Below are 24519 nucleotides of genomic sequence, written 5' to 3'. Positions count from 1 at the left end.
TTTAAAGAATTGCACTTTTAAAAAAAATCACAACTTTACTTTAAAAAAAGAAAAAAAAATTAAAAACCACCCCAAAGCCACCCACCCAGATATAGGCAACTGTTAACAGTGATGAACATACTTCCTCCTATCTTTACGTATGTAAACACGGAGGGACATAGATAAGGCCATACGGATAGAGGCTGATGATGTTAGCAAAATGGCATGCTATCTCTGCTTTAAAGAAAAAGGGGGGGGAATAAACCTATGAAAACATTCAATCTCACAAGAAAATGCAAGTTAAAACCAATTTAACAGGTTGGCTGTAATATCTGAAAAGAACAAAAAAAATTTGCAATGCTTAGTATTGTGAGAGCATAGGAAATAGGCACTTTTGCGCACTGTTGGTGAGATAAATTGGTAGCAATTTTCTGAGGGTAGTTTGGCAATATGTATTACCTTTGACCCAGCAATTTCATTTGTAGGAATTGAGCCTTAGGGAGATAGTTGAGCAAGTGTAAAACGGTATTTTCGAGGATGGTCTTTGAAGTACTGGGTATAATGGGAACACATTCGAAGCGACCTACATCTTCATGGAAAGGTGATTGGTTAAGTGGCTAGGGGCACATCCATACAGTGGAATCCAGTGCAGTTGCCAGTTTATTAAGCTGGAAAGATCACTACGACATATTCAATAGTGCAGTTACTTTAAAAATATCTACCAACAATTACTGTTTTATTTGGAGTTCATCTGTTAGAAAGTGGGAAGAATCCCAGGCATTTGAACTTCCTATTCATCAGGATTTTAGAATACATTTATTATATTTGGATATAAAATACGTATGCTGTATATTGATTTTGCTCCAGTTCCAAGTCACGTGATCTTAACGTTATCTCTTCACCCACAGGAGTGGGTGATGCCCTTCCTGGTGGTTTCCAATCTTGTTGTTCATTATTCTTTATTTGTGGGCACGTTTGATTAGTAAGGAACTACAGAACAAGATGTTTCCTGCTTCTTATTCATTTGTAGTCTCGTGCAATGACATCTGGGTGAGACACTTTGGATCCTTTTAGAATAAGATGGGAGACAACTAATATTTAATTGGGTAGCTGCTGCCCCTAAAGGAACTTATCCAGACGTTAGCGGTTGATGCACGTTTTTGGGTGTGGGAGGAGGTAGGCAGTTGTGGACATGTGTGGGTTACCCACTTCCCTGCAGGGAGGGTCTCCCGTGGCACCCCTCAGTGGGCGTTCAGGCCTGCGTTCTGTGACGCAGGTGAGGACGGCCACGTCCCTCCCCTGATGTCTCTGTTACACTATGGCAGTTGACACACACAGAGCTGCTGAGTCACAGGCTGAGTCAGCAGGGCCGCATCAGAGGAGCTCCGTCTGTCCCTCAACCAGGATTTGTCAGGAGTTGTGATGCACTTGGTGCAATGCCAAGGGCCTGGAGATTAACAGTTGATTCATGACTATTTTAAAAATTATTCTCTTTTTTATATTTAGCACACTTTTTTTCCCCCACTAAATAGGTGACATATGCCTCCTGTAGAAAATTTGGATAAGACAGGCATTCACATATTGTAAAATTAGCCACTTACCACCCCTAGAGATACATATATTAATGTTTTGATATATAGCCTCTCAAACTTATTTTTTAAAGTAATATGTCCTTTCTACAGACATAAAAATTTGTAGCAGGGTGGATTAATACCTAAAACTGGTTAAGAGTGTGAGGCAGAGCTCTGAGATATTTTAGAACTTGTCATTATTAGTGGAGAAATATATAGATTATTAGGCATAATATATTAAGATTACCCTCTGAATATTTCAGGTGAAGTACAGTGATGGGCAGGACTACAGTGGGAGCCCAGAGTCAATTGGATTTGGGGGTTCTCCCTCAATATTTTTATACAAGTAAAAGAAGATTATATTAAATATCAAAACTGATTTAAAAGAGGAAAAGCCATAAACTAAAAATGTAACCTATGAAATAATGAGGAGAAGGGATTTATAAACTTATTATTTGTCTTATAACTCTCACTGATGGGGTACCTCCCGTGTGTCAGCAACATTGGTGGGTGGGTTCTGTGCATTGTCTCTCTGACCCCTCTTAACCCCTATATGTGGTAGTCACCATCAATTACTATCTTCATTTTAGACAAGGCTCAGAGGAGGTAAGTAACTTGCCAAAGTTGCAGAGAATTGAGATTCAGTTTTGAGTCTGAGATTCAGTGATTGATTGGTTGATTGATTTTATTACCAAGTAGAAGAACCATCTTAAAAAAAAAATCTACTTCCTATGTAGCAGTCACTACCTAGCTCCAAACCCTTTAAAATTGTCCCATTTAATCCATATTTCAGCAAATAGCCTACAGGAGGCTGCTCATTACTCTGACAGTCTCATCTCCTGACCCTTAGCAGGCGGCCTGAAAGACCAAACTGTGCTCACATCCTGAACCCTGGCTGAAGTGACAGCTTTAAGAGGCAGTTTTCTGTGCCCATGCCCCTTGGCAATTTGATGTAAGTTAAAGGGGGCTTCCGACCAAAACCCCCTACTAGCTGCCTTTTTGTAGACATCTTCATAAAAGGGAAGAAAGGAGTTTGGCCAAGCCTCAATGATCGATTGTTAGGATATAGAGAAAGGATCACTGAGATTCAGAAATCATTTCAAAACTTGGGTCCATTGGCTTTAGTTCTCTTTCCATTTAAATCTTCTACCAGAGATACCAATAGGGGCAAAAATCACACTGTGTGTTTCCATTCTTTTTTCACAAAGACCAATATATACTGAGTCAAACCTGTGTAAAGCATTACCCAGAGGAGGGATGGTGCAAAAGATGTGGAGGATTTTTAGCTCCTGAGTAAACGCTCAGACAGGGATGTAGCTCATTCATTCGCCACATGCCTTCAGTACTTAGACACAGGAGGCACTTGCTGAAGGTTTATTGGGTGATGAGTCACATGCTAGAGTCTAGGCTCTATAATTTTTGTGAAAAGCGTAGAGAACACGCTTACAGCATGCAGTGGTGCTGGAGAAACATTTTTGGAATGAATGAATGAAGTGGAAATAGGTATTCTGAAATGATTGACTGAGGAGTTACTAAAATTTCAATCAATATCTCCTCTGTGTCTAGGTGATAATACGTTCGAGTATTTTGAGAGAGCACCACAAGAAAGTCTTTCATGCCTGCGCCTAAAATAAGGCACGGTAGAGGGTGGGAATCCTGCTGGAAAAAATAACAAACAGAGACTAATTGTTGCTTTATAGTTTGCATCACTCAGTGTAACAAGATTTCTGGAAACCTCAAACCTTGGCCGTGTCTGGAAGCATGTCAGCCTCATACTTACTGAGCCGTACAAAAGCCCATCGGTGTCCATGGCCAAGTACTGGCCAGTCTCGGTACTCTTTATATACACCTCCCCCACGCTTTCCGCACTGAGCTGCAGCTGAACTGAAACAAAAATAACACGAGCAAAAGTAAATAAACACTAAACCTTTGCCGATAGGGCCTGGCGGCCAGGACAGTTAGCCATGGAAAATTCTGCTCATTCATTTCTCAGTGCCCTCAAGGATGAGCCTCAAATTAATCAAAACATAGAAATACAGTTCCTTTTTCTTTGCCCTCCAAAGAAAGCTGCCCTTTGGGAGTGATGTTCTTGAGAGAAGGAGAGATGCTGGTGGGCGTGCCCTCCATCCCCCTGTTGGTTACAGAATGACCCCTCACGCACTTCCTGTCTCTGTCCCCTCCTGGCGGGGAAGTAACCACAGGAGGGAGTGAGCGACATTCGCTCTCCTAGGTGCTGCAGGGTGGGCAGCTGGCCAGCCTGAGTGCGTTTTGCTTTCATTAGCAACCTGCTTTGGGGGTGCCTTTTTAGGGCCCCAGCCTGTTCTGCCATGGGAGCTTCTCGCGGATAGATTGTTTGTTTGTTTCTTTAAGATTTTATTTATTTATTTGACAGAGAGACACAGCGAGAGAGGGAACACAAGCAGGGGGAGTGGGGGAGGGAGAAGCAGGCTTCCCGCTGAGCAGGGAGCCCAATGCAGGGCTCGATCCCAGGACCCCGGGATCATGACCTGAGCCGAAGGCAGACGCTTAACGACTGAGTCACCCAGGCGCCCCTAGATTGTTATTTAAAAAAATCCGATAGCGTTATTTTCCCAGACAGAGAGGTTCCCAGGAAGTTGGATTGATTAGTGCATCTGAAACTCGGGGAACTCTCCCACCATGAAGTTCAGTCAACTGCCAGGCTCTGCGACAGCCCAGCTGAGACAGAGGCAGAGGGGAACCCCAGCTTCTCACTGGGAAGACAAAGCAGTTGTCTGGAAGTGCAGGGATGGGAACAGTGGTTCTCACCCTGGGGTGCTGTTGTTCCCCAGGCGACATCTGACCACATCTGGAGACATTTTGGGCTGTGTTAGCTGCAGTGAGGATGGTACGTCGAGGCGAGGGATGCAGTGACACATTCTGCAATGCTCAGGGTGGCCCCCACAACAAGGAATTATTCAGCCCAGAAGGTCAATAGTGCTGCGGTTGGGAAACTATGAGGTTGAGGGCAAGGAGCTGAGTTCCTCTGAGTTAGACTCCCCATTTACACTGATTAATAACCCTAAGGAGGCTTGCCCACTGTGGGACCACTACCTGGAGTACGACAGCCACTCAATAATTCTTCATTTGTTCATTCTCCCCCTGGTGGCTCTAGAGGGGGAGATCCTTTAATGGCTCACATTTGAGAAGCAAAACTAATTCTGGGCTCTCTGGATGATTTCTTTGGTCACTAGACTAGTCATCACAACCATCGTGATGACTAGGGGTGAAAAATCTAACTGAGGACCAGTGAGCACCCCGTTCCCAGGGAGCACAAGCTGACCTCCCTAAGGGTCAGCTTAGTCAGAGGCTGAGGGGCAGTGTGGGCTGGAAGGAACACCGGACTCTGGTTGGCAGCTGGAGACCCCTCATTGCCTTTTCTTTGTTTTCCTGCTTTATTCAATTTCTTTGAATAGGAAATACATTCACCTGTTTCGAACTTGGAAACCGTGTTAAGAGGAGACAGAGTCTCCCTTCTATTGCCTCTGTCCCCCAGCCTCCCTTGTGCGACTGGGCAAATACATGTTATCCCTCCTGCCTTTTTTTTTTTTTTTAACACAAACTTAACAACCAACTGGAGATCTTGCCAGTGCAGCACTGAAAGAGTTAACCTCATTCTTTTTGCCAGCTGCACCGTGTTCTACTATGTGGCTACACCGTGATCATTTAACCGCTTCCTTATTAATATGTCTGTTTTTTCTCATTTCTCTCTGTTTTCCTTATCTTCTGATTCATCCTGAGAGTGATACATAGTTACTCACCCTTACTGAAGATGCAGTTTTCTTGTCCTTGGAAGTGTTCACTACAGAGACTAGGGTCTCCTCTAGCTTCCTGTGGTCAGTGGAGTTTATCTAATTCACAGGAAGGAAACCGGAAGCCACTGATCTCCTTTCCCACGGGTCCTCCTGACTTGGGTTAGTCGGAGAGGGTAGTCATGAGAGAACAGGCCAGAAGGCCTCCATCATGATCTGGGCCTCTGCTCTAGCCTCACACCACACCACTTGCTCGCCCACTCACCCTGCCCCACCCATTTAACTCCCCCAACACATCAAGCTCTCTCCCACCTCCCACGCTTGATGCTTTGTCTGGCACCTTCTAACCCTTGATGTTGACACAGTTGGTCCTTCTCCTCCTCCAGGCCCCAGCCTAAATGGCTCCTCCTCAGAGAGGCCTTTCCCACTCAAGGCCCCCACAACTGTCTGTATACAACCTTGCCCCTGCCAATGCCACCTGGGTCCCCCCCCATTGTCCGCCTTCTCAGTCCTTTGTTTTCTCTGTGGCACTTTATAGGGCGAACAATTGTTTTTGTCATTTAGGGATTTGCTCCTTTATTCCTGCCTCCCCGGGAGAATGTGTACCCAGGGAAAGAACAGGGATCGTCTCTGTCCTGTTGCCCGTAGGTCTGTAGCACTTCACACTGTGTCTTGCCCACCAGTTCAGCCAAGATAGATTTGTCAAATGGATGATGTTAGGCCAATATTTGCAGAGATGATCCCGCTGTCCATCATCAATAAGCTGTGCACTTTGAATCATGTTTCCAGTAATGCTTTGTGGAATGAAGTAAGAGGGACTGAGTTGAGAGCTTTCCGGGCTCTTCCACCAGCCCGCTGGGTGACCTTGGCGAGGCTCCTTAACCTCGAGGCCACAGGCTCTTTATCAGTAACAGGGGAAGGCTTTGCATTCAGTCTCTAAAGTTTTTCCCAGCTCTAACATCTAAGTAAATGCCTTTCACAGCAGTGCTGCACCAACAGAATATTGTTCGGCCATAAAAAGGAACGGAGTACTCCTACGTGCTGCAACATGGATGAGCCTTGAAAACGTGCTCAGTGAAAGAAGCCGGTGACAAAGGACCGCATATTGTATGGTTCTATTAAATGAAATGTCCGGAATGGACAGACCCATAGAGACAGGACATAGATTAGTGGTAGCCAGGGGCTGAGGACGAGGGTGGGGAGAGCAAAGGGGAAATTCCGGTTGAGAGGTACAGGGTTTCTTTTGCAGGAGATGAAAATGTCCTAAAATTGATTGTGGAGCTAGTCACAACTCTGTGAATTAAGAAAAACCACTGGGGGCGCCTGGGTGGCTCAGTCGTTAAGCGTCTGCCTTCAGCTCAGGTCATGATCCCAAGATCCTGGGATCAAGTCCCACATCGGGCTCCCTGCTTGGCGGGGAAGCCTGCTTCTCCCTCTCCCACTCCCCCTGCTTGTGTTCCTGCTCTCACTATCTCTCTGTCTGTCAAATAAATAAATAAAATCTTAAAAAAAAAAAAAAAAGAAAAACCATTGACTTGTACACCATAAGCGGGTTAATTCTACGGTATATGAATGATATCTCAGTAAAATTGGGGTTTTTTTAGTGCTTTGTGTTTTCATTGGATCTTATGGTTTTCAGAGAAGTTTTACATACATTTTCCTGCCAGTTTCTCAGCATAATCCTGTATGTTTAAGAGAGACCAAGGGAAGGGACTGTGTATGGATCACCTAAACATGCCAGGCATCGTGCTAGTTTCTATCCTGGTATAAACAGTATAAAATTAGAGTGTGGGTTCCAGAATTAAACTACATGAATTCAAATTCTGGCTTGGCTGTGTATTAGCTGTGTGATCATTGGGCAAGTTATTTAGCTCTGTTGCCTTATGCGTGATGATAGTACCTGCTTCATGGAATTGTTTTGAGGATTAAATGATTTAATGCATGGTGAGGGCCCAGGACTGTCACTGTCATTTCCACGGAGCTACGGTGACTTCATTGCTCCTCCCAGCATTGTCTGGAGGAAGGTGGCAGTGGTTTTGTCCTGTAGGGAGGAAGACTGAAGCTTGCTGACAAAATGTTTTACCCAACATTATACTTATAATCAGGAGTCACATCGTGACCAGAGCCCAGCTCTGAGTATTGCAAGTACCCTGTGTTTTCTTCTCTTTCATACAACACCTTGGGCTCCAGTGATGGGAAAGATGGATCCAAATCCAGCCAAATTCTCGCTTCTCGCATCCCCTTGTGTTCAAGGTCAGACAAGATGTACAGATGGCGGATAGTCATCCAGGATCCCATTTGTAGCTCTAGGTTGGTTGCCTGGGACTTTTTTCCACCTACCCACCCATTATGTAGGTATTTATTCGAACACATTATAGGTGCTGCAGAAATCCCAAAGGACAGGTCCTTTTGTGTAATCAAGGATGCCTTCTTTAAATAGACTGTATTTTTGAGCCATGTTAGGTTCACAGCAAAAATGAAGGGAAGATACAGTGATTTCCCGTATATGCCCTGCTGTCACACGTGTGCAGCCCCCCATTACCAACACCCCCATCACGGTGGTACATTTGTTACAACTGATGGACCTACACGGACACATCATTGTCAGCAAGGAACGTTTTTAGAAAGCTTTTCATTCCCTAGTCTCCGCTCGTCTTTCTCGGGGGCGGGGCGTGGGCAGGTAGAGGCGAGCTCGCCCTCTGTGGACTGTGGACTCCCATGCTGGCCACGTGAAAGCCTCACGGAGTTACGCATGAGCCGGAGCAGCTTGGCACAGGACTCAGTCCTCAGCCATGAGCCCCAACGCCAGGGCTGTTGCACTGGTGAGAGTTCGTCTCAAGAGTTTCCTCTGTAAATATTATTTCTCCAGGATGTCCAAGTTTCATAGCTCATTTTCACTGGATTTCTTTCTGGCTAAGTTTCCTAAACATATATCCTCTGCGAGCAGGCCTGGCAGGAAGGAGTAACACCCAGCTAGGGCTGCTTGTGGAACCAACGAGGTGTCTGGCTCCCTCGAGTGACTCCATTCCAGTCTTCTCAACCTACAGCTCTGGCAGCTGCTGCCCAGGAGGAGCGAGAAGGAGTGTGTGTGAGAAAGGGGGCTCAGAAAGGGGAGCGGTAGCCACACAGCCTGGCCCAGCAACAGCTCCTCCCTCTCGCAGCAACACCCAAGGGCCTGGAGACCGCTCAGTCAGCACACATTCCCTGCCCGTCTGTGGCGTGCAGAGACTCGCACCCCGTGCCACCCAGGGACCCCGCCCCGGGAGCCGAGGGGGCTCAGACCCTGTAATGATAAAGACGCACACTAGAGAAACTCCACTCATTTTTCAGCTACAAGCAAACACAAGTGCAACGGCTACAGCAGAAACTCTCTATTTCATATGTACTAGATACTATTGGTAGATACACGTATGTATTAGGTAGAAAAAATATATATATATTTTATCTTTCAAAGAAAAGCAGAAAATAATGTAGGGTGAAAAAAAGCAAATTGCAAAAGAATGTAGTAAATCCTTGATGAAATTCTGTATAAAACACAAAACAGTGTGCATAGGTCATGAATATATAGGGACTAAAATGGGAAAATGTGCCTTAGATTCAGACCAAATTCATACCAGTTGCTGCTCTGGGGAGGATGAGGTGAAGGGCCGAGCTGGGGAGGGCAGTGGGAGGAACTTCCCCTTTGTCCTAGCTCTTCATTTTGTTAAAAGCACAATTCCAGGGCAAACCCAGCCACCGGGTGACCCTGGTTCAGTCTGGGTGATGGGGCTGCTGTTGACCATGGACTTCTCCTTTTCGGGGCCGTAGCTGATGTATAAGGCTCTGCTCTTAGTCAATGGGCAAACACTCAGAGCTGACCAAGGCTCCCGTTGCTTGCTCCTGACTCCCCCCTGATGCCCTATGACCCAGCTCAGGCTTGACCCAGGCCCCGTGTAGACCCAAACCTAGGTATCCATAAAGGTGAGCCTTCTTGGGAGGTGACAGGGAGCCAGGAAAGCTGATGAGGCAGGACAGGGGTGAGGGGGCACTAGGGCCCCCCCATTCTCTGCTCAGTTTCCTTTTCCAGCACCTTCCACCAGGTTAACTAACACCTGAGCAAACAGGAAGGAACAGCTTTTCTTCATCCCGGGCAGGGAATTTAGGACTTGCTATCTGTGACAGGAAGGTCCTTGGCTCTGTCACATCCCCAGGATGAAAGGGCAAGTACTTTTTGAAAAATGAGACAAGTCATTTAGTCCATAGAGTACTTGTTGTTCCACTTTTGACATAGCAGGAGAAATGGAAGCAATTTTTAATTAAAAAAAATTTTTTTTCTAATTTGTTGTTTTATTTTATTTATTTATTTTTTCATTGCCTTCTTGTGGTCCCCAGTTCTCCCAGCCCCCACGGCCTGCACAGGCACAGAGGCTCTGCCCCCGGCTGGGCCTCTTCTCTGCCCCTCACCAGCAAATTTTTTTAAAGTTACTCTAGATAGACATAAGCTTCTTAGAGAAAGTCAAATTTACAAAGCAGTATAAAAAATGGGCTACGTATTTTATACACAGGTTGTAAGTGTTTGCTTGGTGGATTTGTGACCATCATGTGCCCAGTGGCATCCAGAGCCCTGCTTCTTTACTAGGAAACGCAGAAGGGTGTGCTGGTTTAGGAATGGCCCATTTATCAAAGCTAAATGTCGAAATACTGTAATGTAATTTCCACCTTTGTGGATCGTGCTCCTCCCTGCCCTGGGCTTATAGTTTGGACCCCTTCATGGGGCTTTTTACTTGGAGGAACGTACATCAAGGTGAACCCAGAGCTTTTGGGTGGACATGCCAGCCCCTAACTAGGCAGTGTGCCTGTTTTTCTGCAGAACTATGCCTATATCCCTGGTTTTCTCTTCTCCGCAGTACCTTCCCTTAGCTCTTAGCAGTACTTTTATTCACAGGAAGATACATGGTTCTTACTTTCCAAGGATAGAAAGAAGGGAAAGGTGTTACGAGCCTACCACTGCCAAGATGAAGTGAGCTTTGGGGCACTGCACCATGGTTCCGAGCCCCAAGCCATCCTCGCGTCTTCCTCTCCTACCCCAGAAATTTTTAAAGATAAGATTACAACTGGTGCGTTCAGGGGACAAATGAGTGCAGAGGGAGGTTCTGCTTTGGTAGCACGTCTGTGGCCTTGAAGCCTGCTTTCCACCTCTGCTCTCCAAAGAGAGGCCAAAAAAGATTACGTGCCGAGTTTATTCTGGGTCGGAGACTTCCCGTCCTTTGCTGTGTTTACCCAAAGTGAGGTCAGCCTCATTCAGAACTCAGTGAGGTTGTTTTATGTCAGTGGCATTTATAATTAAAATGTAGCCCCAAGCTGGGCTCCGTAAAACATTAGAGAAAAATGGAGAAGAAAAAAAAAAAACAGTGAGTTTGTGGAAAAAAAATTCCAGTGGTTTGGAATACATATATATATGAAAAAGACTTTTCTTAGAATGTGTAAAGGTGTCTGCTTCTGCTTTAGGGTCTGAAAAAAAGATGCCTGGAAAATTTTGATATAGTCCTTGGACTGTGGATATTAAAAAAAAAAGGAGTCTATCTAGAAAAATCTCTTCTGTATAACCAGATAAGGGGTGAGTGGGAGGAGGGGCAGGGCGACCTCTGGCATCACATCCCACCAAGGTGGGAACACCCTGCAGGGGCTGAGGGAGCATTTCTGCCTGAAGACCGGCCCTGCTCTGTGGCATCTGCAAGCAGGGCCCAGTTCTGCCCACCTTGGTGATCTGAAAAACTGTCTTGACTTGCAGCCCAAGCTGGTGGGGAGCCAGGTGCCTTTACCACGGGGTGCCGAGTCATACCAGAAACTGAAGTCTGCATGGCCCCCAAACAAGGAGGTGGGAGGGATTTCACTGAAGAGGAGTCTGCCCTTTATAAAGGGCTGCAAAGTACATTCCTCTGACCAGTGAACTCCCTTAGTGCCTTTAGGATGTGGTTTGATTCATAAATATTTGATTGGCACACACTTTGCTCAGGAACATTTCCATTTGTGCGGTGAGCAGTGCCAGTAATCCTGCTCCCCGCACAGCCTCTTGTGTGCTTGGGGAGGCAAGGGGGTGTGGGTCACGGAGGAGGCTGCAGATCTGGGATGCTCGTGAACTTGTTCTTCTCCAGTTACCATTCAGGTATTCAACCCATTGAGGAATAAATCATGTCCCCTTTTGCCCGAGAAGAAAGTGCAGCAGGAAGAACAGAATGGAACACGGAGCCCCTCCTTGCTCTGCCCACCACAGCTTGCTCTCTCTGCCAGAGAAGTTAGACAGGGCAGGGCTTGCTGGGCCTGGGCACATTTTTCCTACATTCCAGGCCTTGAGAGCGCCAAACCTAGACGGTCCTGGCGATACCGAGATAAAGAGTAAGACTAAATCCCGTGAGCAAGGCTAACATTCATTTAACTTAACAGCCTACAGAGATCAGATGGTTACAGGAAGAAGGTCAAGTAAGCCTAGGAGTGATGATGAATAACATTTTTGGAGCACCTCTATGTGCTATACCACTTTTAAGGTTCCTCCTTTCCTAGGACATGGGAACTGTTTTTAAAATGAAGAAACAGAGGCCTGTGGGGAAGTAACTTCCCCAGGGGGACAAGGAGCTAGTGAACAGGGAGCTGCACCTACACCCCTCTGATCCACGTTACAGGCTGTGTGAATCTAGTATGGTTTGTTTTTCTTTTTTTTTTTTTAAAGATTTATTTTAGAAAGAGATCGAGAGAGAGAGAGAGAGAGAGAGAGCACGAGCAGGAGGTTGCAGAGGGAGAGGGAGAGAGAATCTCAAGCAGACTCCATGCTGAGCACGGAGCCTGACACGGGGCTCAATCTCACAACCCTGTGATCACAACCTGAGCCAAAACCAAGAGTCGGATGCTTAACTGACTGAGCCACCCAGGCGCCCCTCCACTATGTTTATTTAATCAGTTCATGGGGTAAGACCACCATCATGGTATTGATGTCAGGGGCCGTAGTGGTATATGGAAAGAGCCTTAGTATTAGAAGAAGAAGCTATGGACCTCTTTTAAACTTTCCCACTTATTAACCGGCCACAGGCCCGGTTAGCTCAGTGTCTGCAGAGTGATGATAATTCATAACCTTGTGAGATTATGGTTAAGTGGAAATGAAAGAATCTAACACAATGCCTGGCATAAATCAGGTGCTCAATAAATTTACTGAATTTATTGTTGAATTTGAATTTATCTGCCACGAATACAATTCATTCACTCATCAAATTCACATTTATTGGGCATTATGCCAAGTGCCAGTCAATGTACTAGACACAGAATTGCATTGTTGAACTATAAGAGACAAAGTCCCCAACCTCAGGGAGCCTAGTGTGTGTGTGGGGAAACCATTAAATACTCACACAATAAGTGTAATTATAACTACCAGGAGATATGCATGGTACAAGAGGCACTCCTCAAATACTCTGTGTCTGAAATGAAACTGGTCATCTTTCCCTGTGCCTGTTCCTCTTCCAGGATCCTCCCTCTCAAGGTGATGCCGCCATCTACTCATGTCCCACAGGAAAGCCATAGGAGTCACCATGAATCTTCTTGCACCTTAACACCCATTGCCTCGTCTCAAGGTCTGCAGCTCTTACTCTGGTGTTGCCTGGCTTTCCTAGAATGGCGTTGTAACAGATGGTCACAGCCTGTATGGATGACTGCCTACAGCCGTGGTTTGAGGAGTTAGGGGGACATTTTACTCAGGCCTACATTACCGTGGTCTGCGCACAAGCATCTGTCGTAGGTTTATACCACTCCAAGAAAGGCCTTGTGTTAGGTACATGGAAACTTACTCTCCTGGAAGTAGGAAGATGATAAGTTTTGAAAACATCCCAATTTTGCCCAGGGCAGATCCGCTGGTTGCCGACAAAGAGAAGCTGTGAAAAGAGTTATTTTTTTTTTGCCTTGTAGAGCTGGAAGGCATGCAGTTCTATTTGGTATGTAGATTCATTTCAATATTTGATTGGGTTTTAGAAATATTCTTCCTCACGGAAGTCTTAAGGGTATGGCTCTGTACCTGTGACCACAATCTCTAGTCATGCTCAAACTAATGATCTAGGAATAGAAACCATCCCCTCGCCAGAGGGTACTAATTGGTAAGCCAGGGTCATCTACTGTCTCCGAGCCTGCCCTGTCCAGATTGATTCTGATGCAGAATGACCCTTGAAATGAAGACGGTGTGTTGGCAGTACCTCCACTGGGCAGTAGAGGGCGACAGAACCACATTCAGCGGGTACAGCCATGCCTGGGAGTCCTCTTGCCTGCACGATCTTTTAAGACTTTTCAGACACACAGGGCCGTGTTATTATTCCCATTCCCCAGATGGGGAAGCTGAGTCTCAATACTATTCCCAAGATTAGACAGCTGGGAACACTGGAGACATCTACATTTTTAGACAGGAGGGGTGATTGGAAGGGTCCTTGGGCTGGGGGACTTGACATTTATTTTGCAGAGCATTTTATGCAAAATGGGGAGAATGGTCATTGTTCAGTGCTGTCCCAGTCAGAAAGTGATGGTGCAGGAATATGAGCTCAAGCTTTCTGACTCCAAATCTAGGGCCCCTTGAGTCTGCAGTGAGTATGTGAATTATCCCGTTCTCCTGGCTTTCACAAGTAGAGAGATGGATTTCTGCTCACTCACCCCCACTTACTCTGATTTCTGTCCTCCTTGGCCCATGTTCCTAGTTCTAGAGTAAATAAATAGGCCAACACAACTCTGAATGTTGCCAAAGAGGCCCCGAATCAAAACGTGAATCCAGACCCTTGACCTTCCTGGGAGACAATATTATAGAAAAAAATGAAGGGAAGGTCCTCAAATATTATACTGTATTTCCACATGCTGGATTGAATATATCGAAGCCTTGATTATGTGATGGGGGACAACAACAGCAGTATTGTACTGAGCTGTTACCCTGAGCCAGGCACTGTGCTCGATCATGTCATTTAATCCTCCCAAGAAACCAGCGATGCAAGTAGTATTATTCTTATTTTACAAGTGAGAAAAGTCAGGCCAGAAAGATTACATAATTAGCCCAAGGTCACTTGGCAAACAGTCGATCCAGCATTACTTGGATGTAGACCTCCTCACACCTACTCTTACAGCTTTCTGGTGCTGCATTCCAGGGGTTCCTGACGGCTTTGGTCAGGTGGCCAAATTCACAGCACTTTCAGAAGTTGTCCCAATGTTACATACCCAGAATGCAATTGATAGTGTTAATGATGGGATGACAACAATGAAATCACATGCCATTTGTACAGAAATTCCAGTACTTGGAAGTCCTAATTGTAGTGTCTTGTTTTCCCAGAATTCAAGATTTCCCAGAAAAGCCAGCCTAACCCTGAGGAACACAGCATAATGGTTGTCTTTCCCCTGAGAGTCTGAGCACCAGAGAGCATTCCCATTGGTTCAGAAGATGGGTAAGACTTATGAGAAACATTTAAAATCCCAGAGGAATTAAAACTTCTTTCCCTTGTGTTGTATGGGGCAGATCACGCAAATTGTAGAGCTTGCCTCATATAATGGACTACAATCTAAGTCCATTTGTTTGCAGTAAATGTTACTTATATACATATATATGTTTAATGTACTAAATAGAGTCCTTTTTGCCTCACTCCGGTACCTAGTTTCCATCAAATATAAGGCATTTGCTAGGCCCATTTGAAGACAAGCCATCAAAACAAACCCCCCCAAAAATCTGACCCTGCAACTGCAAGTCCCAACATCAGCCTTCCTGCTCTTTATCTCAAGGGTCTGCCTGGTGAGTGGGAAGGAAGAGACAATGCCTCTGGTCCATAAATGGCGGCTTCCGACCCCACGACCTTTGCATTTAAAAGTAGAGTGAGCACCACTGAGGTGGTCATTTGTGCTTACAGCCTGCAATTGGGTGCATATTACATGAATAATTAAGACTATTTGGTATATCACATCAAGGTCAGTATTTTGCATTCATTTTCAAGCCTGTTCTGTAGACCCTTACTTGCTACCTCTACACTTTTCTTCTCTTGATTCACAGTGTGCTTTACCCATCAGATCACTGACCCTCTAAGCAGGAACTTAGTTCCGACTTTTGGCTCAGGGAATCCTTGATAGCATCACAGTAGGACCCAGACACCTAATATCAAACAGACACACCACCGTGAAAAGTACTAAAGCAGAAGGAAGAGATTTTTATTCTTAGATAGTCACGACGATTCTTTTCTCTAAAGTCATACGTCCATTTATCAACGCCCTCTGAGAGCTAAGCTGGCAGGAAAGCCCGGAAGAGATAGTCAGCATTTGGCTCCCACTGCTCTCGCTCTCCAGTTTCTGTAAGATCTGGAGAATGACTTTACCCCTTCCCGGTTACCACAACCACATCTGCATGATACGCAGAGCAAAAGCTGCGTAATTTACGACGTGTAAGACTATGATTATGAGCTAGGATTTCGCAAATCAAGCCCTGTGGGAACATACGCTGGAGTGTCCATGACCATGAAACTGAGCCCAGGTCTTTGTGTAGGGTTGACTGCCCCCCTGCCTCACGTGGATCCTCCTGTCAGAGAGCAGGCAGGGCCCTCACCAGCCTTGGGGGCCAGGCCCTTCTTCACTAGTTAAAGAAACCCACAACAGCTGAACACTGGCAGCTGTATCTGATCTCAAAGCAGTTATGTTAGGTCAACAGATAGTCCTTTTACAATCTTGCTATAGGACCCCTTTAGGTAGGCTGTAGCTCTCACAGTGTGTTATTTCCCACACCTAGACCTGTACACATTTATGTTACCCTGCCGCTGAGTGTGTCAGGAAGAGAAAGGGTAGCCCTAGGCAGATAGCTTCCCTGCTCGCCTCCTTGACTAAGGAAGACACCAGGAAGGCAGGGGGCTGCAAGAGAGATGGGTGCTTACTGTGCTGGTCGCTCCTGTCTCTTGTCCCGTCCACTGTGCCATCCGGAAGGATCCTCAGGAAGTGGCCCCCGTTGCTACAGTAGAGGAGTTTGGGCTTCTTGTAATTCCCCGGAGGCAGATTAAACTTCTCCATCAGGGCGGTGAAGGTTGTGATTTCCCCTTCAGCCATGGCTCAGCAGCTGCTGGTTACGGCGCTTTCAAGGCTGTAAGAAATTAGACAACCCTGTAGAATGTCCCACCGGCAAAGGTGCCGCGTACCCTTTCAAGAAGGGGAGGAGAGCCTCAGGGCACGGGGCTCCTGGTGGGTTAGTAACCACAGACTGCCCAGGTGATGGCCACAGGAAACAGGCCTATGCGGTGGGCAGTGGTTAAGGAATAAAGGTCTCTGGCCCGGGAGGGATTTTCAGGACATTTCTTACTTCCCAGTTGGACACAGCTTTGGACCAGGCTGTGCATTTTTTAGAACTTCAAATTTAATCACTTGGCCAAGGGAAAAAAAAATAATGTTTTGGTCCCTCCTTCTGATCCACACACATCCTCAAATTAAACACTGGAGTTGCACTAAAATAACACCTGGGCCCTGGCTGAAACCCACAAAAGCCGAGAGGCCGGCACTGAGGTTTTGCTCTCCATCCTCCCACTGTTTTGGCTGGGGACTGCCGGCCCCGCGGATAGCCTGACTGTTGGGGACCCATAGGAAAAGGGATGGAGGCCTTGCAGACCGCCCACAGTAGGGACCGCCAAGGGTTCATGCGTCAAGGGTTTGCTGGCAGGAACAGCAGTGGAGCGGGGAACAAGCACATGGCACGTGTTCCGGAGGGTGCTATAGGGCAGACGCTGTACCAAAGGAACCTTGATGAGACAGATCATGATGAAGGGTCTGCCAGTTATCCTTCCCCAGCTTTCCGTACGCCCTCATATCACACAGAGAAGGTGGGTCTGTCCCTTGTACAAAGGCCGTCTTCTTCCTCATTATTTTCTAACGAGACATATTTATTCTGACACAGCAGCCCCCATATTCCATGGTATAATCCTCCAATAGTGTAGACACCCACCCTATAGAGATTTATATCATCATGTACAAATGCATCAGTGACACAAAGCTAATTTTTAAAAAGCAAAAGTAATAAACATTAGAATTTTAAAACATCTCCTTGCCCCACCACTTAGGAGAACAATGCGCTGGTGACAACAGGGATACGCAGGGAAGAGGCAAAGAAGAGCCAGAAAACTATGTGGGAGCTTCCTTACAAAAGTGATCAGGTGCTGGCTGGGCACGGTGATCATCAGTAATAGCAATTATATTATTATCAAATATAGCAATATAGTATCAATTATAATAATAATGATCATCATTCACACGTTCTGGAGTACAAGTTAGCTCATGTGACCTTCTTTATTACTCTTTGAGACAGACACTCATATGATCCCCATTTTTTCTAAAATGACACCAAAGCTTACAGATGTTCGATGGCCTGTCCAAGGTCAACAGCTTCTAGGTGGTGGTGCCGAGCCTCAAAAGGAGTGTGTTGAAACAAAGCGGTCACTTGGCCTTAACACCATGAAAAGGTGAAGGGACTTCACTGATACTGTATCATTGCCGAAAGTGGGATTTTTACCTCTTGTCTGGCACAGACATCTGCCCCCATGAGCTTGTTATTCATTAAGTTATTCATTTGTGACCCAGATGTTGGCTTTCACCAACTTTTATCCCCATGTCAACCTTGAAGCGAGACTCCAGGCATGTCCTCATTCCCCAAGAGACCCCACAGCGCCAGGCTCTAGGGAGCACTGTGTGCTTCACGGAAGGTCTGCTAGCCTCCTGCATGCCCTGCATTAACCATCCATCCATCCATCCATCCATCCATCCATCCATCCATCCATCTCCAGGGTGGCCTCATAGAGCTGCTCACATGGAAAGCAATTCCATCGTAAATCAAAACAATTTGAGTAATTTTCCTGGAATTAGGGTTCATGCTGGAAGCCTCTCTTTGTTTCTTTTGCTCCAGGTATTTTAATGTCTGTGGTTCATGTCTTCCAATCCGCAGTCACACGGGCCAGTCACAGTCCCCGGTTTCAGCTATGCTTTGCAGTCCCTCCAGTGACCCCCAAAGAGCATTTTGGATATGCTACATAAACTATATTTAAAGTCAGGCCATCCCAAACATCCCCTTCACATATGGTGAAACTCTATCCAGCTCTTTTCAGATAATGTAGTAACAGATAAAAAATGTTATTTATATCCGCAGACTTCACCTTGTGGAGCACATTGCATTTCTTTCCCAAATCCACACTCTCTCTTCCAAACCCTTCTTGTTCATCCACAAGCCTCTACGTCTGTGGGCCCACCTTTTCCTTTCACGGTCTCTCTTTCTGTCTTTCTGCTCAGCCCTTTTTCACCCAACCTCTCAATCTCTCTCTCATTCCATTTCCTCCCTCCATTTGCTTCTGGATCTCCTTCTGATGTAAAGCAGTTTAGCTCTTCCAAACTTGGGCATCTTCACCTATCACCTCTCCATTAACATGCAACAGTGATCAGATCCCTGTGCCTTAAAGTACAGCCAAGAGATAATAAATATTTTTTGGTTTTTTTCCCCCAAGGACTTGCTAAGTTGTATACTTCATTTGGTACAGGAGACGATAATTATATACTGGTGGTTGCCATTTAACTGTACAAATAGCCATTTGTATTGCCAGTCTTTGGTGGACAGGATTTTGTTTGTCATTGTCCCTGGGTTTCCTCAAGTGGAGGTCCCTGTGTGCCCCTGACTGTGTGGGCATCAAGGATGGCTTCCCTTCTAGATCTAGCACCAGCGGGGAGTCTCCGTTGAGTCGTTTTCTAAGTGCTGGGTATGAATTTGGCTCTATCCATTTGCATTCTTGCTTCTATCCCCTTGGTACGAAGGGGGACCAGATAGACCAGAAGGCTCCTGAGGTTGGAGGCTCCAGGTCTGGCCCAGGATTGTCCTAATGCTTACATTCTTATGTGTGTCTAAGCCTGACAGCCTGGGCTTCATCCCTGTGGAGATCTCGGCCAGAGGCCAGCAGGTCCTCAGGTGTCCCTCTCCTCCCGACCACAGTGCACCCCACAGTTATAAAGCCACGACTGTGCTCTCTCTCTGCTCCCCACAGTAAGAGGGACAGTAATGGGGGGTGGCTGTACTGACTTCAGATCGCTCTCACCGCCCTGCAGTTCACATCCATAGCTGGAAACCTGAGGAGAACATGTCGACTCCTGAAAATCAGCCTTGAGTCAACATGAAGCTGATAGACTGTGGCAGTGGGATTTATGAATCAGCTGAAACATACAAAAGATGGAATCCCTTTTTGTTGCTGAAGGAAACCCCAGAGGCACAAAAAGCCCTTATTCTTTGGGGGCTCTATTTACAATTTACCTATATTTTAAGCAGTAGTTAGTTCTAAGTTCCTTGCCTACTCAGGATTCGTTAAAGGAGAGGAGTAAAGAAGTCTATGACATGATAAAACCATTAAGCCCAGCCTTCATGGGCCCTTGGGGATTTCCACAAATTGTTCTAATAAATGAATCCATTAACTACATGAAATCAGGCATTAAGTATAATGGAAATTTATAAGTTCTGTTGCCTTTTCTCTTGCTGGCCTCTTCTTCCTATAGTCCCCCCACACCCTCACACTCACCCAGAAGCATCCTCTCTCCCTCCCTCCACCTTCCACTGTGGCCGGGCTAGGTCATTCTCTCCCTTCAAAGATTCATCTCAGATATGTCCTCCTCCAGAAGGTCGATGTGGACACATCCCCCAGCCCTAACCCCCTCCTCTCCCTCCACACCACACACACCAGTTTAGATTTTAGTTGATTCCCTATATGCCCCTCTGGTAGCACATTTACCCTACGGAAGCCCTGGCTGTATGATTGCCATGTATGTCTCCCACTGAAAGCATCCAGTGGTTTCCCACTGCTTGGGGGAAAGACTAAGGCCTTATCCCTGTTGTCTCATAATGTATATGAGTGTCGAGTCACTATGTTGTACACCTAAAACTAATATACTATTGTATGTCAACTACACTTCAATTACAAAACGTAATTACAAGTTCCCTTTTGCTTTTTTAAAAAAGTTCTAAGGCCTTAATAGGGCCTGCAGGGCTCGGAGGACCAGCTTTGGCTTATCTCCTGCCTCATCACCCACCATGCTCTTTCCCCACACTGGCCTTCCATTTCCCTGAAACCCCTGTGCCCCTGTTCACCCTGGGATCTTGGCCCACACGGTCCCCTCTCTCTAGAGCACGATTCCTCTCTTTCCTTCCACCCCACTCGCCTGCATGAACGCCTACGTTTTGTTCAAGTCCTAGTTCAATTGCCAATTCCTCAAGGAAGCCTTTGCTGACTTTCTTTAACTGGGTCAGGTTCCTCTCGTTCTCGTAGAACCATCTAACATTTCCTCGGAGCTCTTACTTCATTTTTTAATTACACATTCATTCTTGTGATTATTTAATTAATGTCTCCCTTTATGACTGGACTGTCAGCTCCATAACAGTACAAACCAATCTGTCTTACTCACCATTAGTGCCTGGCAAAATGCCTGGCATCTAATGGGCCCTTGATAAATATTTGTTTAATGAGTAAATGAATATAATTTAACTAAGGTTACCTGACTGTCTCCTTCACTAGTCTCAGAAGCTCCGGAACAAAAGCTATGCCTCTTTTTCTAGGCCCTGCATTTATTAGCAAATGCCTGCACATAATCATTGCTCTCGGCATATTTGTGGATTGAATACCAGGCCGGTCCCTTCTTAGGAGCCTCTAGTGGAAACATGTTATCAGAAGACCTAATTAGAAGGTGGGGTCCTACAGGTATTAACAGAGAGGCTAAACCAAGACCCTAAACGTTATTCTAAGTGAGTTCAAATTAGGCTGGAATACCCTACCCTTGGTTAAAAGCAGACCCAAACATTTTTCCCCATCTTGTAGAAGATACCTCCTTACTTCTTTGAAGGCAATATTTGGGAATTGAAAGATCTCAAAAAAGGATCAGATCTTTTAGTCTCGAGTCTTTACCTCACTTCTTTACCTCACGGCGAAAAAGTCTGTAGGGCCTAAAAAGAACTCTAGGTTTTGTTATTTCTGTCAGGGGGTGCCGGGTTGGCAGGAACCCACCTCACACCCTCTGGTGAGGAAAGTTTGCCTGAAGAAAGGGAGACAGGGTGCTTTTCTGTCTTTTTCCCCCTCCTCCCCCGCTCAGGGATCTGTACCAGGTCTGAGGTAGGAATGTGGCCTTGGTTGACTGGCGGGGCTAGCATCTTGGTCTGGTGCTCCCAGGCCAGTTGTGTTCCGTGAACTGCAATCCCATCCTCCAGAGCTGGCAGCAAACTGTGGACATGGCCATGGGGTGGACTTGACCGCATGTACAGGAGGTGGTTCCTCCTGGTTTGTGAAAGCCAATTTTTAAATATTCAGGTTAGTAAATCATTAGTGGGCTTGAAATCAACCCTTGTGAGAGTATTTACAGCACAGAAATTGGAAAATACTATAATCAGGGCTTTTTTCTCTCTTTTCTTCTTTTTTTTCCCCCACCTCCCTTTCTTCCTTCAATTTTTTCTTTCCTTCCTTCCTTCCTTCCTTCCTTCCTTCCTTCCTTCTTTCCTTCCTTTTCTCTGATAGCTGGTTTACCAGCATACTACTAGACTCAAGTTTTAGTCCTGGCTGGACACTCACTAGCAAAGTACTCACTCAGTCTCACAGAGCCTCAGTTTCCCCATCTGCAGAATGGGGCCCCATTAGCTACCACGCAGAATTGCCGTGTTCATTGATTATGCATATAAAGTGCTAAGCCCAGCATTTGAAAACTTGTAAGCATTCACAGATGTTAGCTTGATTATCATTCTCCATGTAGCTTGTTGTTTCGTTTTGCCAATCCCCTGTGCTATTGACTTAGCATTGAACAAACTTGAGTTTAACATTTAGTAATATTTTAGCAATATTTTTTTTTTAAAGATTTTATTTATTTGCAAGAGAGAGAATGAGAGACAGAGAGCATGAGAGGGAGGAGGGTCAGAGGGAGAAGCAGACTCCCTGCCGAGCAGGGAGCCCGATGCGGGACTCGATCCCGGGACTCCAGGATCATGACCTGAGCTGAAGGCAGTCGCTTAACCGACTGAGCCACCCAGGCGCCCCTATTTTAGCAATATTTTAAAAATGTCATTTTCTAAGCAATCAGTTAAAGCTTACCATTATTGCCACTGATGTGCCATGATGCCCTCTTCTCGTTTACTTGGGCGCTGAATATCAGGTACTAGTCACCATTCTGTGTATTCATGGGTTTGTGTGTTACTGTCCAGAGTGACAGAGAGCCTGTGGGTTCAATGTCTTTCTCTCCTGTTCTTTAATTTAGAATCCTTCTAATCCTCAAGAATCCCCCAGTCACCGAGAATAAACCATCCCCTGGCTTCCAGGATCAAATATTATTTGAGGGAGATCAAGATGTCACACTCTAGATGCCAACCACTTCTACTCAGCACCTGCCACAGGCAGACTGTTCTGGAAATTTAAAAAAGTAAATAAAGAGAAAGAAACGGAAATGAAAAGAAAGACCTGAAATCCCTAATCTACATTCTGAGATGCAAAAAGCTCTGAAAACTAGACATTCTTTCATAACTCAAATTGTGGCAAAACCTGACCCAAACTGCCCTGAGACGATTTAAAGTCTTTATCACCCTTTGTATTAATATTTGTGTAATCTGGTACAGAATCACCAGTGTTTCTGATGACAGGGAACTGCCCCAGACCCCACTGAGGTTGTTCCATAATATACAATATGCATACCAAACCACCTGTCTAAAATCCCCCAAAGTCTCCGCTCAGAAACATATCATCCCAAGGCTTTTCAGAGAAGGGATTCTGGGCCTGTAGTAGAAATCACAGTATCTGTCTTTAAGGAGGTTATAATCTGGCCATACCAGATCAATCCAGCTGAGCTTCCAGTAAAAGGGGCATAGATGTTTGGACCGCATGTAGCTGGCAGGAAGTAGGGCCTGGAAATCCAGTCAGGCTGTATCACCCAACAGCTCAATCGCACTGTTAGCCTCCGCACTCCTTTATGAGGAGTAGGAAAACATAAGCAGAGACGCACACATTTCCAGGGATCGCCTCCAGTGTCCATTATTTGTTCCCTGGGTTCTGGGTCTTTAATTCTCTGCAGTGGGGCTATCCACCCACAAAACTCAGACCCCCATAGAGCATCATTCATTTGGAGGTCAGGAATTATTTTGATGCTTAGAGAAAACACCCTTCAAGAGGAGAAACTGCGCACTCCCCAGTACAGCAGCATGCTCTGCAGGCCCCAGGTACTGGTGCCCCTCCGTCCGGAGCATCCTGTAGGCTCTCGGCCAGCCTGAAGACCTCCATGCTTCTTACGTGGATGTATCCTTTCTACAGACTGATGCTTTAGAGCCCTGGGCTTCCAGCCAAATGCAAAGTGATTCTGCAGGGGCTCTGGGCCCGTTCTCCAGGCTGCTCTCACTGATGTGCCTCCAAAACTCTTTTGAAAATGTTGTGCAAGTTACAATCTCCAGAACCAGCCCACAAGGACATTCCTTTCTCCAAGACAGCAGACCTTCCAACTCGTAGGAAGATGGTCTGCTTGCTAGGTGTTTTTTGTTCTTCCCTCCTGACCTACAAAATTTGGCTTCTCCAAGCTCAGTCTTTTGAAGTATGTGTTTGTTATCTCTGGAAATGCTGAGGGCTTGCCCTACCGTATGTTTCCCAATAGCCTATTCTGGACATACCCATAAATAATCAAATAGGTTCATAAATCATAAAGTAGTGACGTTCTCTTGAACATATACTATGTACCAGGTACTGTCCTAAGTGCTTTACATACATTATTCTAATTAATCCTCAGAGAAGTTCTGTGGGGTAGGCATTGCTTTTCCCTTTCCTTCCTTCCTTCCTTCCTTCCTCCCTCCCTCCCTCCTTCCCTCCCTCCCTTCCTCCCTCCCTCCCTTCTTTGTTTCTTTGTTTCTTTCTTTGTTTCTTTGTTTGTTTCTTTCTTTGTTTCTATCTTTCTTTCGGCTGAGAGATAAATGAATAGAATAATATTTTCTATGTAATCATCTACCCTAGCCTGGTCATGTCCCAAAGTTTAATTAATTGAATAAGGAGGCTGCCCTGAACTGAACTCAAGGCATTGCTTTTTTTATCCCCAGTTTGCAGTGAAGGACACCAAGGCTTGGAGAGTTTAAACAGTTTGTCTAAGGTCACGCAGATAAATCCATGTTAGAGCCGAGATCTGAACATAGCATTTTCTAACTGCAGAGTCCATGATTT

The 24519-nt window shown here is 45.8% G+C and overlaps 1 protein-coding gene and 1 non-coding gene across 9 annotated transcripts in view; both read right to left on the bottom strand.

Annotated features, from left to right (window-relative positions):
• FGF1 (fibroblast growth factor 1) overlaps positions 1–24519 on the bottom strand; it is a 101361-nt gene that overhangs the window by 24535 nt on the left and 52307 nt on the right. For 5 of the 8 annotated variants that reach the window (XM_081826930.1, XM_081826934.1, XM_081826931.1 and 2 more), the window contains exons 2-3: positions 16219–16421; positions 3331–3434 (exon numbers count right to left, since the gene is read on the bottom strand). In XM_081826930.1, the coding sequence (XP_081683056.1) occupies positions 3331–3434; positions 16219–16387 (273 nt within the window). In that variant the 5' untranslated portion in view covers positions 16388–16421. The remainder of the gene's footprint in view (positions 1–3330; positions 3435–16218; positions 16422–24519) is intronic. The other 3 variants (XM_081826935.1, XM_081826936.1, XM_081826937.1) reach the window with 1 other exon arrangement.
• LOC115945008 (small nucleolar RNA SNORA36 family) lies at positions 24256–24382 on the bottom strand. Its single transcript, XR_004079489.1, has one exon. It is a non-coding gene; the product is annotated as a small nucleolar RNA SNORA36 family (small nucleolar RNA).

This window comes from Leptonychotes weddellii, chromosome 7 (assembly GCF_054177405.1).
Source record: "Leptonychotes weddellii isolate Sample4059 chromosome 7, ASM5417740v2, whole genome shotgun sequence".
NCBI lineage: Eukaryota > Metazoa > Chordata > Mammalia > Carnivora > Phocidae > Leptonychotes > Leptonychotes weddellii.
Note: the sequence above shows the minus strand (reverse complement) of the source record. Positions and strands in the feature narration are given on the sequence as shown.